The 18710-nt window shown below is 36.9% G+C and overlaps 1 protein-coding gene across 2 annotated transcripts in view; it reads left to right on the top strand.

Moving 5' to 3' along the window:
• LOC105257462 overlaps positions 1 to 11037 on the top strand; it is a 95079-nt gene extending 84042 nt beyond the window's left edge. Inside the window, exons 24-39 of one of the 2 annotated variants that reach the window (XM_011268094.3) lie at positions 2677 to 2853; positions 3674 to 3771; positions 4034 to 4238; positions 4327 to 4417; positions 4739 to 4935; positions 5556 to 5650; positions 5757 to 5823; positions 7152 to 7205; positions 7287 to 7388; positions 7448 to 7519; positions 7620 to 7782; positions 7925 to 8091; positions 8405 to 8563; positions 8730 to 8864; positions 8955 to 9128; positions 9248 to 11037. In XM_011268094.3, the coding sequence (XP_011266396.1) occupies positions 2677 to 2853; positions 3674 to 3771; positions 4034 to 4238; positions 4327 to 4417; positions 4739 to 4935; positions 5556 to 5650; positions 5757 to 5823; positions 7152 to 7205; positions 7287 to 7388; positions 7448 to 7519; positions 7620 to 7782; positions 7925 to 8091; positions 8405 to 8563; positions 8730 to 8864; positions 8955 to 9125 (1953 nt within the window). In that variant the 3' untranslated portion in view covers positions 9126 to 9128; positions 9248 to 11037. Of the gene's footprint in view, positions 1 to 2676; positions 2854 to 3673; positions 3772 to 4033; positions 4239 to 4326; positions 4418 to 4738; positions 4936 to 5555; positions 5651 to 5756; positions 5824 to 7151; positions 7206 to 7286; positions 7389 to 7447; positions 7520 to 7619; positions 7783 to 7921; positions 8092 to 8404; positions 8564 to 8729; positions 8865 to 8954; positions 9129 to 9247 lie in introns of both variants that reach the window. The other variant, XM_011268093.3, reaches the window with a different exon arrangement.
• The last annotated feature ends 7673 nt before the right edge of the window (positions 11038 to 18710 follow it).

Below are 18710 nucleotides of genomic sequence, written 5' to 3'. Positions count from 1 at the left end.
TTTTTAAACGCCATAATTTATCACCGTATATATATATATATATATATATATATATATATATATATATATATACACGGTGACGAATTGTGGCGTTTAAAAAATGTTTACGCCATTCTTTCCAATATGAAATTTTTCCCTACAAAATTTCGTTGCCAAAAAAATGGCCGTTGTCAAATTAATCCTACATCGAGATGACAATTGGATGATTCGCGCGAACCGTTCGACTTCATCACGCTCGTGTGTTCGGTCGATGTATTTGGGGATTTAATTTAATCCAAATGTGTGCACAAACTATTTCCAATTGTCGCTTTTTCTCAACTGAACGCACCTTTATTGGAACAGGAGGGTGGATATAAGCGGGGGAGGGGCGGCGCGCTCTGACAGAGAGTCAGAGAGCCAGGGGGGTTGAAGCGGTTCGCCAGAAAAGCGTGGTTCACGTTTCGTTGCGATCGAGCGCGCTCATCATCGACACCATGGACCATCGATGTGCTCACCTTGCTCCTCTCCTCCCCCCTCCCCCTGTCCTCCCCCTCCCCCTCGGATACACCGATGCGCCCCCGTACCGCCGTATGAACAACGCCATTCTCCGTCCCCGTCGCTCGCATGCAAAAACTTCAGTTTGGTGCACGAAATCGCCCGGTCGACGGTGGTGTGTTCGTCCGATGTCACTCGGCACGGATTGTCACGAGGCGACGCGATGCACCGGTTCTTCGGACGCAAATGCGTCACCTTCGTCGTACGTTATCACGCGGAAAAGCGCGCCGGGTTCTCGCCTCTTCTTTTTTTTTTCGTTTTTTTATTTTTATTTTTTTTTAATTTTTTTTTACGATCACACTTAACTCTCGTCGGCGCACCTTTGCGTGGGATCGCGCAACTGCATCGTATCGACATTTGTGCGTTCGCGCGAGTATACTCGTGTGCTCTTCCCCGAACTGTAAACCGTATCGTAAATCGGAGTTATTTTGGTTTACGATATAGAAATACGGGGCGTGCTGTTGGAAGATCCTCGGGATTAAATGTTAAGTAATACTAGGAAGTTACCGACGCGAAACGGATGTATCTTGCACGCTATCTTTGATTGATTAAACCACGCGGAACAATAGGAGAATTTCGAAATTAATCATATTTCTCTCTCGCGTTGTGCGCATCGGACGAGAGTTAGGGCTGATTTCGGTTTTGATCCAGTGATTCATCGCATTGTGCTTTAATTTAATTTCAACTATCCCCACATGATCGTATAAAACCTTCTTCGATAGCACATGTTTCATGTCAAACGACACACGGAGGGAATTAATCAGGAAACATTAGTTGTGACTGAATTATTTACGTTGTTGTGAAGAAACGAATATGTGTCACGTCATTTAACAGCTGGATATGCACATATTTTTACATACCTGACAAGAATTCGCAATATTGTTTAATTTAATTTAATTTCCATCGAGAATTTCTCGAAAACAGAAGCAATTTTTCCCTCTGTCCCGTGGAATGTGCGACAAGCCTCGTTCGCGTATTTTAATCGATTATTTCGAAAGGTGCACATATGTATAAAAGAATTTATTTATAAGAGACATATAAATAATTTTTATAGCCAATATCTCGCAGATGTTTACATCTCGTAATCATCTTGTAACGATAGTCGTACAGTGTTTCAGTATTATCTATAATTTTGTTTATATTGCTTAAAACGTGATATGTTATATTATTTTACATTGTTTTTATTGTTCGAATCATAGTCTTTTCGAAATGGTCGATTTCCTACCTCGATTATATACTGTCAAGAGAAACGGAGAGAAGAATATAAAAGAAGAAATCGAGAGAATGAATCTGAAATACATGTCGCTGTCCATTTTACGCGTTACGGAATTAAACTCGTTCAATTGCAGTTACTTTGGCAACAATTCAAGATATTCAGCAAATATTTCTGTTGTACTAATTCATTCTGACCGGTTTATCCAGACGCTCTGCGCAGTTTACGTTGCTGCTAAAATAAGTATAGATCTTCGAAACAATTCTATGCGTGGAATACCACCCGCATCATATATTTTCTCTTTACTTCTTCAATTTCCTCTCTCTTTTTGCGTTAAAAAGATTCATTGTCGTCGTATAAATACCTCCACATTGAACTGTCGGTCCTAGAATATATAATAGCTCGTAAACTGCTTAATGTCGCCCAGCCTTTGTCGTCATACGGATGTGTCCTATTTTACGATTGAAATTTTTCACAAAAATGATATATAAATTTAATATAAATTTTGTTTGTCTCGCGTTTTATCATTATTTCATTATTATTTTATTTGTTCGAATAAAATTAATAATATTTAACAGTTCGAAAGACATATTTTTAATTTGTGCTTTAGTTCTATACATATTGCTTAAATTTAATTTTCGTTTGCCTCGCGTTTTATCATTATTTTATTATTTTACTTATTAAGTAAAATTAATAACATTTAACAATTCGGAAGATATGTTTTAATTTGTATATGTCGTTCTCTATATACGTAATATTATATTAATATAACTTTATATAGTATATAATATCAATATCGGAAGTGGAATGTAATAAATGGAGTTTAAGCGTTACCGAAGGTAACGTTAAATTGGAACGAATTTAAGCTTGCGTACATACATACGTTCAAGGATTTCCGTGCGGAAGAGAGAATCTTGAAATTGTTGCAGAGCCCGGAGCACGGCAGCGCCGTCCAAGAGGAAAGAGACACCAAAGCCCGGAGGCAGACTGTCAAGAGTCATACGTCGCCGTCTTCCGGCGTCAGCTCAGGAACGCCGACGGCCTCCTTTCGCCGTAAGCCACCGCCGGTTTCGCCAGCGAGATCCATCACACCAGAAGTGATACAGGTCGGGTTTTCTCATTATATAATATTTTCTTCAAATCAAACTTTTCACCTTCGAATTTGCTCGCGTAAACATTAATGATATTCGTTACAATTAAATTATACGTCAATATAATGAGATGTTATTCAATAATTAATTTAATTTATATAAGATATTGTTACAGTAGGAAATAATTAAAATTTTCAAAGATGAGATCACTGCCTCTGTTATTATGCATTTCGCATAAACGCTAAAGAATCGATTATCACAATTTATATCTGTATCGGTCAATAAAAGAATGCAGTCTGCGTCGCACGATTTCTTTCTTCAATCTTTTCCCGCGAATGTGTCAAGCATGAGGAATAAATACAATTGTTACACTAATTGGTAAATGGGAAAACTGGAGTGAAGAAGGGAGTTTCACGCGCCGGGAGACTTGTAATGTTCCGCGCTAATTAATTTTTTTAATTGAATCAGCGGACTACAGTTTTTTTCTCCGCACGACAACAAAATATTTTTATTATAATTTAATGAATGGAGATTGCGTGATTACGACATATAATTGCATATTTGTTACACTTGTGTCAGCTTTATAAATATATTTAGCTCAGTAATTAATTCACGCAGTTTACCGATGTTTATTTCAGATATAGATAATATATGTTCTTTGATATTCGCATTTAATTTCTTGAAAAGATTGCGTTATTTATATCATCTTGGCATGAATATTATATTTAATTATATTATATATTTAATATTTAATTATAATATTTAATTATATATTTTAATAATATATAATATAGGAAATTTCTTTCATTTTTTAAAATGTCTATTTGTTGCGTAGCCAGGACTTGAGGACGGCGACGCTCAAAGCAGTTCGCACGTAGATTCTCAAAAACCAAGTTCGAAAAGTTCAGATGGCTCAGCTTCTAGTTCACGAAGGTACGATTGTAGGAAGACTTTCCTCTCGTTTTTATCCGAGATCTTTAGAAGACTAACATTATAAATATATACTCGTATCTACGGAGCGACAGAAAAACTTTTTCAATTGAAAATTTAAAATTACTCAATCTTGATGTTTGTTCGAAAAAGTCGCAGGAATGGAGTCATTGTCTTTTCCATTTCTCGCATCTACTAAAAGTCAATTTTAAATTTTCCTCCGACATTTCCGAATCGCAAAAACGTATCTTTTATCGTGTTCCAGATCCTCCATGAAGAAGTCAATTCGAAAAACGGCCCCTTCGCCCCCGGTGAATCCGGGTATCCTACGCGAAGTCAGCGAGGAACGAGAGGACCATATCGCGGAGCCTGTCGCGAAGCCCAAGTACTCCTCGGACGAAAGCTCGGACGAGGACGAGGAGGATACTCGCATGCTGGAGGGCAACGTCTACACGAAGAGCGGCATCGAGGTAACCGAACGTACCGATAGGCTCTCTCAATAGCCTCTCGATTCGCAAGGACGATGATGTAACGCGATATAAAACTGGCTTGACTTAGATCTCGAGAAAAAGCGCCGGAAACGTGAAGCTCACGAAGGCGGAAATCGAGGCGGATCCTGAAGAAGAGGACGAGTATGGTTATACGATCAGTGAGTGCGATTTGTGTGCTAAATGTAGAATTGTGGAAACCGCGATTGGGGAAACAATTGAGAGAATCGTGGTATTTTTATATACTATTTGCGTCACGTAAACGAAATCAATATTCATTCCATACGATCGCACTGTTGGTTGCATCGCTAACAATGGTAGCAAAATTTAATTGTTCACGTCATCTCCGATTATCCATCTACACATTTTCAGAAGAGTAAATTTAATCGCAAGCCCCACAAAATCCGACAAGCGTACACGAGACGGATTTACATTGATCGATTGATGTGCATCGTATAAAAATGCTCTTTCGAATCTTGCAGAGAAGATACAGAAGAAGTATCAGAATCTCGGACATAAAGTGCTAATGATCGTTCTCGAGAAGGACAGGCGGGGATTGGGTATCTCTCTGGCTGGACATAAGGATAGAAATCGAATGGCGGTGTTTATCTGCGGCCTCAATCCGAAGGGTGCAGCTCATAAAAACGGCGGGCTCCTCATCGGCGACGAGATATTGGAGGTAGGTATCTCTTACCTCTTTCCTTCCCATTTTTACGACTTGCCATTTACTACTTGCGGTTCTCCACACGACGAGTTCCCGGCGGTTACTTCGCCAGTTGTTTAACTTTCGTTTCACAAGTTGTTTAATTTGTCCGTGTAACCGTGTAAAACCACGATACTAAAGCTTGTGTTCGAGACATTCATGTTGAGTTTAAAGTAAATAAGTGAGTAAAATAAACTTGAAATAATGTGGATATTGCACTTTAAATAAAATAATTAAGATAAAGGAAAACTAGTGTTAGATATTTTGACAATTCATTAAAACATATGTATTTATTAGAATTTCCGCTAAATATATATTTAGCTGGAAATTATTAACATTTCGTCATTTTACGTTAAATAAATTCATTTCAAATAAGAATCTAATTAATTAAAAAAAAATATGAAAAAAAAAACAAAACAACCGAACCGAAAGCTTTTTATTGACCAAATATAAAATACAAAATGATCAAAAAAAAACTTTACATGTCAACTCAAATTCCGCAAGTGACATATTTTTGCAACAAGCTTCATCTGGCCTCGCGTGTCGATACAAATGACGGAAACAAAAAAAAAAGCTTGATTCTTCATTTCATTTAGGTGAACGGTTGCGTGTTGCAAGGACGGTGTCATTTGAACGCGTCCGCTATCATCAAAGGCATACCCAGCACTCGTTTCAAGATCATCGTTTATCGGTGAGACATAAGAGCTTTTTTTTGTGATGTATAACGCGTGACGTAGAAGACATGTATAACAAAATTCATTAAAACGATAAACGGATTTCGCCTGTCCCGGTTGCAGAAGATCGAAGGCTGTCGATGACATCGCCGTAAAGCCGATAGTTCAATTTCCACCAACCTTGGATGACGTAAGTCAGTTTACGTGGTTTATCTTTTATCTTATCATCTTCCTCGAGATAATGCAAGACCGGTTGCAATTTTTGCAGAATAACGAATCATCGAGAAGCAATTAATGTCTACGTTTATTATCGAGGAATGTTTATTAAGCAATGTTTACGAATATTACATAATAAACGTGAATCACCAGACATAACATCTATCAATAACATCTTAAATTACGATGTTGTTATTATAAATATTCAAATCAACTTAATATCAATGTATTTATATATGTTTATTTATATAACACGAGGTGAATCACGAATTAATTCAAGTAGATTTCTTGCAAGAACTCAGGAAAATCAGACCTTAAAAAAATTTTTCTACATATAATGATTTATTCTTTATACGTAAAAAATGATTATCACCTACAGACACTTTGATTGACGTCGAAGAAACCATGGAATCTTTTTTAAAAATCTCGAAATTCTTGTATCGAGATATTTGACTTTCGCGTCGAGATATGTTTATATGACACTACATACTTATTATGATGGATGCTAACATCGTGGTTGGCTTTCACCGATTTCTCAAAATAGCAAGATCGTGAAAATATGTCGATATGCCTCGATTACTTCGATCTAACATGATCATAATTTCACTTCTAATGCAGTTAATTATCATAAATAACACTGTTCGGTTCGCATAATTTTTATATATACAAGGTATCAGGGCAATCTCTTTCCAAAAAAAGCTCTTGTAGCTTACCTCGAGAGCTTTTCAAAACACTATAATAAAATATTTTTTCATCGAGTACTTTCCGAATTATGAGGCTTGAAATAATTTCTTAATTTTTACATAAATCATAAAATATCTAGTAAAATACTCATTTTTCGATTATCTTATCTTAATACTTTTATGTATAAAATAATGAAAGGAATTGGTGTAAAGAAAACACATGATTGTTTTGAAAAAGAATATGTAATTGTTAATTGCAAATTATATATTTTTTCTCCGAAACAATTATGTGTTTTCTTTACATCAATTGATTTCTCTCATTATTTTGTACATAAAGGTATCTAGGATAATCGAAAAATATTTTACTAGATATTTTATGGCTTATGTAAAATTAAGAGATTATTTCAAGCCTCATAACTCGAAAAATGCTCAATGAAAAAAATACTTTATTATAGTGTTTTGAAAAGGTCTCGAGGTAAGCTACAAGAGTTTTTTTTTTAGAAGAGATTGCCCTGACACCCCGTATATATACAAGATATATCGCAAACGATGTCATTACGATACATACAACGTAAGTGCATATCATATTGCTATGAAGTGACGATGTATTGTATTTCAGAACTTTACAAGCTTCAGTAAGTACAAGGGAGTCCGTGAAGTACAAATAAAGAAGGCGAGTATTTTAATTACGCAAAGTGAATTCAATATTTCCTTCCATGTATCAATAATTTTTAATCGTCGATGTCATTCGTAGAGTTCGCATGGTCTAGGCATAATGATCATCGAAGGGAAACATCTGGCCGTGGGACAGGGTATCTTCGTGTCTGATATTCAAGACGGCAGTGCCGCAGAACAGGTAATTTGTCACTCGTACGAGTCTCGAGAGTCCCATTTTAATGCTTTATAATATTGCAGGCTGGATTGAAAATGGGCGATATGATCCTGGCCGTTAATCTGGATAGTTTATTAGGGCGCACGTACGATGAGGTTCATATTCTTTCTCTTCATTAAGCAAAGAATTGTTTGATTTAATCGTTGAACAAGCTATAATGCTTATTTCTTTCATCGATTTTCTTTTTGTTTTTAGGCTACAGAGTTATTGAAGAGAGCACAAGGTATCGTTGTGCTGACGGTATGTAATCCTAACGAGAATAAAGTAGAACTACAAAAAGAGAAAGGGAAGGATAAAGCTAAACTTGGAGGTGAAACTAGTGATATTGCGCAGAAGACGCCACAAAAAAGTGCACCGGGTGAGTTTAATGACGCACTATATTAAATTTTTATGTTTGATTTATGGAAACTCTTCTAATTACGCACGCACATGTATACATTTCGTTTATTAAAGTTATGATCTGTCTTTATATTCTTATTATATGCTATTATTATTAGTAGTATCAGCAACTGCCAAAGAAACAGAGAAACCGGCGAAATCTGAGAAAGTCCAGCTGGATCCGAAAACCTGTCAAATACCGGTCGATCAAGAAGTGACGATAGAATTTCAGAAGGAAAAGGATCAGGTCGTAGGTGTCTTCATCGCCGGTGGTTCTGATACCCTCTGGGTGATTATACTTGATAATTTTTAAAATATTTTGCCCCTCAACATGATATATAACTTTATAATTAATCTAATATACAATTTTTAAAATTGTGAAAACATTTAAACATACATCGTGAACGTACAATGTCGGAAGAAATCGATGGCACATGCAAATAGATGTGCGTGAAAAATAATATTTCGTAAATATCTTAAATGTCATTATGGAAATATCAATATATTGATTTTATACAGGAATAAATATTGATACTAATTAGTGTAATAACTTGATATCGATGTTAATGTATGCTTTTATAATACATAATGCTTTTTTCTAGAACGGAGTGTTTGTTCTGGATGTATTCCCCGAAGGCGCGGCCGGGAAGGACGGTCGACTGCAACGCGGCGATCAGATTCTCAGCTTAGGCAACGAGAGCTTCAAGCAGATAGAGTCCCCGAAAGCTCGCGAAGCGATGTTGAAGCTTACCTCCGGGACTGTACGTGACATTTGTATTCCTAAGCTCAATCCTCCTCTTCTCTTAATGGAGAATGTGAAAGAGAAAATTAGCGCATCAGCTATTTCGCGCTCTAATTTTCTCAGCGAGTTGAATTGACCGAGCGAACGTCACGCTCGCCGTTTACGCTCGATTCGCTTGTTTGCAGATCACGATGACGGTGTTGCGCCACGAGAAGCCAACCGAGGAATACGAGGTCGAGATACAGAAGAAGAGCGGTAGAGGTGCGGGTATCTGTTTCGCCGCCTTCAGGAGCGGAAAGGGAGCTTATGTGACGGAGCTGGTGAGTGATCACGTTTTCCTATCATACAGGCGACATTATCGCGACCCGACGCGATAAAATGAAACGTCAACTTGTGTCCCAACTTGTCAGATGCCAGGCGGTCAAGCCATCGAAACCGGCAAGATCTGCAAGGGCGATCATCTTATAACGATCAGCGGGTTGGACGTGCGCGACGTTTCCTTCGACGACATAGCTTTCCACCTGAAAATATCCAATCCACTGCAGCTGAAGCTAGCTAGGTATAAATCCGCCAAACAATGACAGGTAAGATTGACGCGATTCCTGATTTTTTGCAATTCTCCGATTCGAAGAATTGAAGATTTATTCCAAAAAAAAACGTGTGATTGTTTACATTAATAAAGCCGAGTGAAATTATCTTTCAGGGTTCTGCGGGCGGAACTCTCAACGCGTGTCCCGACGTAAGAAGCACCTACAGACACCGTGGATTCTAGTGTGATATATATAGGTAAAAAAATGTCTTAATAACAATAAGTATCTTTTGTTACGAGAGCCGCGTGCAAAATCGCGCGACTCGCTCTATTAATTACACGCCAGCGTCGCCAATCGATCTTGCCGTTCGAACTCGCGTGCAACACGAGATGTGAAAAATAGAACGAGAGCTGAGATAAAGCACGACGATGAAGCACGGCGATTCGTAACGCGTGCGCATCGATTCGATAGAGTCGACGGAGAACTCTGCCAACTCAAAGGGAATCAATCGTTGTCAGGCACGATTGTCAGATTCTAGCCGATGAAAATTTCGTCGAGGGAGTTGCTCGAGTTTGCGTAAAACTATTCCGTCTGCCGATGCTCGTGCTCGTGCAAGTATAGCTCCGATAATACACCTTATCGTCTTACATACATATATATATATATACACACACACACACACACACTATAATTATATGTTATAATTATATAGTGCGAAGTAAACACGTTATCACCGATAATAACGAGGAGAATATGGCGTTGAACAGGCGTAAATCGATAATAATCTCGGCGAGTCTGTATATCAAGGGAAATATCGCTCAGATTTATTCTCTTCACTTGGGAGAGACACGACGCCGCTCCCCCTGTATCTTGATACAAAACCGAACTCGCTTGTATGTTTCGTACTACAACTTATATATTTAAGGCAGGCAAGTAGTAGATAATGCGTTTATAGGGCGCGTTTTATCGAATATATTCGTGAAATGTTTTTTTTTTTTAAAGATAAGAACTCTAGTCTCGCCCGCGAAGATTGGCGTTTCTCGCCTTAATTATATCGCTTTTGCTCGCGTTACGGCTGCTCCCCCTAATGTCATGGCTGACGTAACATATTGTCTCATACCGTATTTTTTTCAATAACAAGACAAACACGAGGGAGAAAGAGAGAGAGAGAGAGAGAGAGAGAGAGAGAGAGAGAGAGAGAGAGAGAGAGAGAGAGAGAGAGAGAGAGAGAGAGAGAGAGAACGATGTACGAGCTACGTCAAAAAATATACGCGCGTGCTAAGGAAACTTCGAGTAATATATCCTTGTTAAAGATATTTTCCCATTTAGCCAAGAATTTCGCGTAGAATAAGATGCACCATCGGCCACGTCCGTTTATAATAAAATCGGTAGATAGATGACGATTTTGTAACATGTAGCTTAATTTATAGACTAATAGAGCCGGAATGGGATACGATACGTAGCGACATAAAATATACTAGGATAACTCTATCCGCGATTTTTCTCGAGAGTCTTAACACGCGATAGGACGTTCGCGTGTAACTTTGACGTAACTCGCGCGCAGATATCGCATTGACGACCCGTACATCGTGTATATTTATCGCCAATAAGAGTAGAATACCGCCTAAAACATTTATAGAGGTAATAAAAAGAATAACGAGAGGGCTTTCCTCTCCGGAGGACTGACAAACGCGGGGAGCGGTCGCGTCGAACGTCGAGCGAGATCACTTAGCGGTAAGTGTTTCGATGGCGCGTGCGAGATCATCCCCGCATCGAGATCACTCCTCGATCGCTCCTCGATCTCGCTATAGAGTATATATAATATATCGCGAGACGTTTGCCGAGACACCGACGGATGGCGAATCATTCCGAGTGTTCAAGCGTGTTTCTTTATGCTCTGACGTTCGTCAAGTCACGAGAGAGGTGACTCGAAGCGTCGCAAAGCTAGACTGGCTTGTTGAAGTACACATAGTTAAATTAAACCTACCGTATTTAACTAGTCCTTACAAATATTATATATTAATACGAAGATTTTCAGAGCGCGCGAGAGGCAAGAACAAATGCGGAGAGAGAAAAAAAAGAGAGAAATTATATGTATAAATTATATAAATAAATAAGTAATAATATACGCGAACACATAGAGATATATATATATATAAAATATATAAATAATATAGAATCTATAATAGGAATCGCGGAACACGTGTTTATTTACCGAATTGTTCGTATCTCTTATCGCATGAGTGATTGCACGTTCTCGTGGAACGTTTTGCATTTGAATTTCGCATAGTTTATCGTAGCGAGATGTTAATAAAAGACGTCGATCCTGTCTCGGGCGATGTGCCGATGTCTCTGAAGATGAATATCTTCATCAGTAAAATTGTTACTTTACAATTATTATTATTATTATTATTATTATTATATAACATATAGTATATTGTAATGAGTTATATATAGAAGAATATGTTAATTATTCTACATTATGAGACGTATTATTGTACACTGAAATTTGTATTTTCAGACAGCAGAGAAACGTGAGCAAACTTAAATGTTAGTATGACATTCGAAAATCAAAGCGAACAGTGTTTACTGATGTAAAAGAGCGATCATTATTGAAATGATCATGGAAAAGATAGATTAGGAAAAAAATGCGCGTAGCAGACTTTTATTATCTATCTCTTCAAATTTATTTTACATTAATTTACGCAAATGTTGCAAAATTACTTCTCTGTCTTGATATATTTTATATTTATTCTCTTCTCTTTTATAAAAGAAATTATTAATTTTTTATATTTATTTTCTTCTCTTTTATAAAAGAAATTATTAATTTTTTATATTTATTTTCTTCTCTTTTATCAAAGAAACTATTAATTTACTCTTTTCAAATTACACTGCTTTCTAATTTATTACATATATTCGTTATCACAAGCTTATCTACGCTTTCATTTATTATATGAGTTATCTTTACTTTTTATTGCATTTTCGAGTTTTCGTAACATAGAAAGGATTCGTTGGAGTTTGTAATTTATTCGCACATTCTTATATTTCAAAATTTTATTAAATTCACTAGAATATAGCCTGCAAAAATTATCAATAATTATATATTAATTATATTGCAGTAATTATCGCGTTTCTGTATTTAATGCTACAAAAATGTTGGCACTCGAGAATCGCTCGGATTATCGTCGCTCGTGCCTCTATCGACGATTAGGATCATACGCGAGCAACAGGGGATAATGCATCTAGCGTTAAATGTGCGAGGGAACGCGAAGCCCTATTCATCGGAGGGAATCCCCTTGATCGTACATTTCCTGTCATTAAGTTCAAAGTTGCGTCTGTCGATCGTTATTTCGAAAACGTTCAGTATCATGTTGCTGACAACGCGAAATCCAATATCTATACCCTGGGATTCATGGGTTACGTTACAAAGGAAACTAACGGGAAGCTTTGTCGGATACGTGATTGTTGAGAGAGCATCGATTATACGATGTTGCGTGTGAGTTTTCAGTTAATGGAAAATAATAATTGGAACAATTTCAGCCGCGATTCTACTTTAACTGTTCTTCGTGAGAAAACGTTCAAAGTGTTCTTTCGCGATATCGTGTAATTTAATTTGCCCTCGAACTACACACTTTCGCGATCAATGTATCCATGTATCACGTCGAGACGCAACTTTCAACTCGAAGACGGACTTCAACGCGGACTACAATCTCGGTCCTTCACATAGTTTACAGTTCTGTTCGCATATACATTATATAATTGTACGATTATTGATAACGTTACATATACGAGCGTGCGATTGTAAAATGGCTGGCGAAGGAAACAAATCGTAGATCGCCCGTCGCGATCTAAATGGGACCTAAATGCGTTTCGCAATAAGAAAGTGAATACATAAAAGATATTCTCGTTATTGTCTCTCTTTTACCGTGGATTTCTAAACAAAATTCAACAAGTCGACGCCACTTTACAATCAACAGCTCATTATTATTATCCTGATTACTGTTATTATGATTATTGCAGTCGACGTCATGATCATCGTAGCGCGGCACTACTGAGAGTAAAAAAGAAACTGATTATTATAGAACAAGAATAAAGTGTCACCGAGATCTATTAAAAGCATTAATTGCAACGTTGTAGTAAATAATGTTTGTTATTATTGCATATATAATCTCTTTGCACCACTTTCACTCATTAGCGAGCGTATAAATGATATTAAGGTAAGTAATGTCTCTGTTACAATTTCCATAAGACAGATATTTGTCGTAATTTAACATTTTTTTATAATTCTTATAAATCTTTTATTATAAATCTTTAAAAAAAATTTTTTTTAACATACATATATTTACTACCACAACACATACAACAAAAAATTAAATAAATTGAAAGGAATTAGGCTCTATATGTATTAAACAACACGGCAAGAAAACTAGCGATTAAGAGCCACAGCGGATGGTAATGTCTAAAAATTCTTTAATTCTACGCGAAAATTTAAATGAGAACGATATGCATATATTTTACTTGCATTTACCAAGATATAGATTCTCATTTTTGAGAATTCTATAAAGCCTCTTTACCCCCCTGAAGAGAGACGAGTAAAATATCGGGGCGAAAAGTCGAATCGGGAAGAATTTTTAGGCATTTTTCTTGTCGTATTGTTTAACAAAAAATTATCTTTGGTTGTTTAAATTTTCAGACTCCATGATTAACGATTGGAAGCATGCGTGAGAATGTAATTTCCGAACTCAACATAACTTAAAGCAGATTTACAATTTTGCGTGACGTTTTTATTTTATTCGCCAAAATTTTATTCCGCAGAGCCACAACAGAGAACAATCGAGGTGAGAAAGAATTCGCTTTGAATTGTTTTGGAATAAATTCACGTGCATCGCGTCGTTTGGAATCCAACCTGTCAACACGGATGGAATATTGAATAATGATTTGTGAACGATACGAAATTTCGCGCGTGCCATTACGCGCTTTTTTTCGATTAATTAATCGCGCATCTTGCTAAGCCGTGCGCTCGTAACCCACTTCCGTCGCCGATAAACGATTTCTTTGGTCCACTTAGAAGGCGTTCGCGAAATAAAAAAGAAGAGCGACAATGAAATAAACTCTGTGTCCGCACGCATAATAATTATCTCGATCAGATGCGTCATGTGCGTAATTAATTAACATGGCGGCTACACGCGCGGGACACGCGTGTAGTAAATCGCGTGCTTGTTAAATATCTTCGTTGTTTTCGCGGGAGACCAATTTCGCTTATAGATCGCGAAAGTAAGCCAGTGAAACAAGCGACGATTTTACATCCTCTCGCGGATATGTATATCAGTTAATCCGAAAGTTGTGTGTGCGTGTTGATGGCATGTCTGAAAATTTCACGATAAAAACTGGGAGACTGAAAGTTTTGTAACTTTTGCTTAAATCGCCAGAGAAATTAATCGAGCGATAGTAATCGAGAGATAGTAATCTCACGCACGGAGGATGAATGGAAATGGCAAGAAAAATCGTGCGGTCGCGCATCTTTCCCGCGAGCGAAATGGAGCGACACGGACTCGTACGATTCTTTCACGAAGAGGAACGCGCGAGCAAGAAGAACGCGATCGAACTTGACCCTGAGAGTTTCACCGATCGATTTGACAATCGGATATCGGGAGAGAAAGGCGGAAAACCTGCGCGAGTAGGTGTCGATTTGTCTGTCGATCGACGCTGGACGTTTAGCTTTTACCTCATTCAAAGTGACACGCTTCTCTCGGAAGCAAGTTAACTCGAGATCTGATCTATTCCATGTAATATATGCATTTCTGCTTTTCACTGCTTGCAACTGTGTTGTCCCATTTATAGTGAAAATGTGTCCTTTTAAATTTTAATAATTTATGCAAATAATAGTCGGCTCTCTTTTTCTCTCTGTCTCTCTCTCTCTCTCTCTCTCTCTCTCTCTTTCTCCAGTGAATTAATGCAATTATTTTTTGTCTCGTGTGTTGTATATTTAGATGAACGTAAATATTTGAGATGAACGTAAATATTTATTCTAAACTATTTCTCCAGCGAATTAATGTAATTATTTTTTGTCTCGTGTGTTGTAGATTTCGTTGCATATTTTTGTTGTAACATCAAGTATGTTTCTCTCTTAATCACATCTAGTTAGAATATCAGATTAATTAGAATATTTGATCGAGTAAATACAATTTTCAAAATTTTTTTCTTTAAATTCTTTTTAATGGGTAAAAAATTTATTTTCCTCGATCGACTAGTCAATTTACGTCGGGGAAATGAGACGGCTTCTAGAATGAATAATTGAAGCAGTTCCGTTAGATGAACGTAAATATTAATTCTAAACTATTTCTCCAGCGAATTAATGCAATTATTTTTTGTCTCGTGTGTTGTAGATTTCGTTGCATATTTTTGTTGTATAACATTCAAGTACATGTTTCTCTTAATCACATCTAGTTAGAATATCAGATTAGTTAGAATATTTGATCGAGTAAATACAATTTTCAAAATTTTTTTTTAAATTCTTTTTAATTGTGTAAAGAATTTATTATTTTCCTCGATCGATTAGTCAATTTACGTCGGAAATTACGTCGGTGAAAGAGACGGCTTCTAGAATGAATAATTGAAGCAGTTCCGTTAGATGAACGTAAATATTTATTCTAAATTATTTCGACGCCGGTTCAGAAATTATTTTTAAATTATTTATTTTTATCAGAATCAAATTATTTATTTTTAAATCCCGCGACGCGATTGCATATATATATATATATATATATATATATATATATATATATATATTTTTTTTTTTTTTTTTTTTTTTTCGACCGACAATCGTAATCCGCAATTGAGCCCACTACGATAAATTTGTAACATTTTTAAAAATAGTGACAGGCGATGACCTCGCGAATTTGCACCGAAACAGGATGACACATCGCAACTCTGCGAATCGAGGTTTAATTATTTTTTGCATTTTGCCGCACGAAACAACGAAGTCCGTTTATGAGGAGCAACGGTCCGTGGAATATAGCTCGTGGCCGGTTTTACCTTTTTCCCAGTAAACCCCGTTTCGCGGGCCACGATCGTGTCGCTGAATCGGTCGTTCCGAAACCGGAAACGAAAATGAACGCGTTTTACCGGATAATCGTGCGTATTCATTCCATATTGCCCAATGAAAGACATTAGATACCGGATGAAACTAGATGAAAGTTGTGAGAAAGGCTGCTATACCATTAATTTTGTTGTCAATTAACATGAGCCAAAATAAAAATGTTCTCGCGTTATGTATCAGTTTGACGCGGACGATTTCTTCGCAGAGAAATAATCCGTATAACTTCTGCGATATCTATCTCCATAAAACTGTATAAGTATCAAGTTAAAAAAAAACAAAAAAAAAAAAGAAAAGATGCTAATAATAACCAAGAGGAGAAAAAAAGGAAAGTTGTACAAAAATTGTATGATATCGAGCAGAGTCTTCGAGCGTTGTTGTAACGCGATGAAAAGTTGACGTAAAAATTATTGCACAAATACCGGAAATTAAAAAAAAAACTTCGAGGGGAAAGCTAATTTCTAAATAATATTTATTCATTAAAATATATATAAAAGAGATATATATTTTTTTTCCTTTTTTATACATTTCTTCGTCGTTGATGATTGTCGTAAACCGAAGTCATTATAAGTTGATGATTAAAGAATTTTTTTACGAGAGAAAAAAATCTTCAACGACACGTGCGATTTTTGCTCCTCATTATACGCCGAGTCTTTGATTCATTAATAAAATTTCGCCTCTGAAAAGCGTAGCGGAAAGGTTAAGAACCGTTCGACTGCGCCCGAGAAGTAGGGGAAGGTCACTGGCAGCGCAAAAATGCAGAGGACGAAATGCCAACGTTCCTGTGCGTGGGGCACGATACAATTATATCTGCTCCAGCAAAAGGGAGCAAGAAAAAGCAGATGGCGATTATAGCAGGACGCGTAAGGGGGGAGGGGGGTAAGTTTTACGAAACGTACGTAACGGCATGGGCTACTTCTGCCTCGAGCATGTGTGAATATGTGTGTATGTGTGCGTACACATTCGCATTCCGAACTTTCTTAAGCAATTATGTCATAACACAGAGCCGTGCCCCCCTTTTCGCATCTCCAGCTCGCGCCATGCAATCTGTCTCTCCCATCCCTGCCGCATCCGTCCTCCGGACCGCAAGATGAGATCGTGGATGCTCCCCGGCTATCACGTCATTATTCAAGAATTGAATTTTCTCGCTAATGATTATAAAGTGGCCGTCATTTGTGGCTACATCTCGACGATTACATTGTTACTTTTACGTTATTACTCCCTTTCATAGATGAAACGCGCGCAAATTATTAAGCGTTCGGAGCAAGAATGGACTAATAATTTGTCAGATCCGTTTTTTTTCTGATATGAAAGCGCATAAAACGCAAAGAAATCGTCAATTTGAAAGACTTTCATAAGGCACATACTTGTTTACATTCTACTCTCTAAAAAGTCTTATTTTATGTACATTGCCCAGTTCTTATTTTAGAATTTCTATTTTGGATGCGTATATTTTGATGTTTATCGCGAATAATACACCAACAGCACGGGATATTAACATGTCTTTGAGTTCCAGACTCGCACATAATATATTCATCTTATTGCTTCATAGTTTCACACACGAATAACAATGAATCTACTTATTATACTTCGCGAGGGAATTTCGCGAGGGCCACGCCAATTATTCGCCATTGCTCAAAAGTCGTGGCTGAGGCCAATAACAAAGCTAACAATACGAAATCCCGGAAGGCAGAAATGGTACGATGATTTTACGGTTAGTTTCTCGAGTATCGGCCTCCTCTTCTACCGGCTATCATTCTTATCATTATCTTTGCAGCCTTCGCAATTAAGCGGCTTACGATGGAGCAGTTTTTCCTAAGACTCTTCGCGGTATCTGCATCTACCAGAATCTCGCGCTTCGATGTATTAATTATCTAGTGACATTCGAAGAATCGCCATTCTCGAAAGAAAATGAGACTCTTCGAAAAAAACGTTTCTTTTTCCTTTTAAAAGGATGCTCGCACTGAGAAAAAAATCTGGTTGCATTAATTAGGAATCTAATATATTCAATTAGTATGTCTGTTGAAAAACGACGAATCAGAATTCCTTTAGGAATTATCAAGTGAGTATAATTAATTTCTTTCTGTTAAATTTATCAAATTTTCTGAGTAATAACTAAATTTGCAAAAAAATGGCATCACTGTATCCATATTATTAACTAATTAATATAACAAGAACTTTTATAGATCCAACTAAAAAATACTAACCAAATCCTTGTAGTAAATTCTATTAAACGTTCTAGTTCTAAAAAAAATCGAGTCTTGATAACTAGAAATTTTATTTGATTTTTAATCAAAATGCCTTCTATCGGATACATCTTATTGGTATCAATCAAATAATTTTTCTGAATGCACGTTGTTGCAATCTTTCATCCGTATTATAGCTAAATCTAGGAAAGAGAGATTGAAAAATTCTCGATTAAGAAGCAATGATGCAGCAATCTTCTCGAAAATCTCATGTGCTTTCTCTCAATAGTCAATTAAACTGACAGTTCGCCGCTGGAAACTGAATGTGAAAAATCGAGATCGCAACGTATGGTA

This window comes from Camponotus floridanus, unplaced genomic scaffold (assembly GCF_003227725.1).
Source record: "Camponotus floridanus strain SB8 unplaced genomic scaffold, Cflo_v7.5 scaffold69, whole genome shotgun sequence".
NCBI classification, from domain to species: domain Eukaryota; kingdom Metazoa; phylum Arthropoda; class Insecta; order Hymenoptera; family Formicidae; genus Camponotus; species Camponotus floridanus.
The sequence above is the reverse complement of the archived record's forward strand: the minus strand, read 5'-3'. Positions and strand labels throughout refer to the sequence as shown.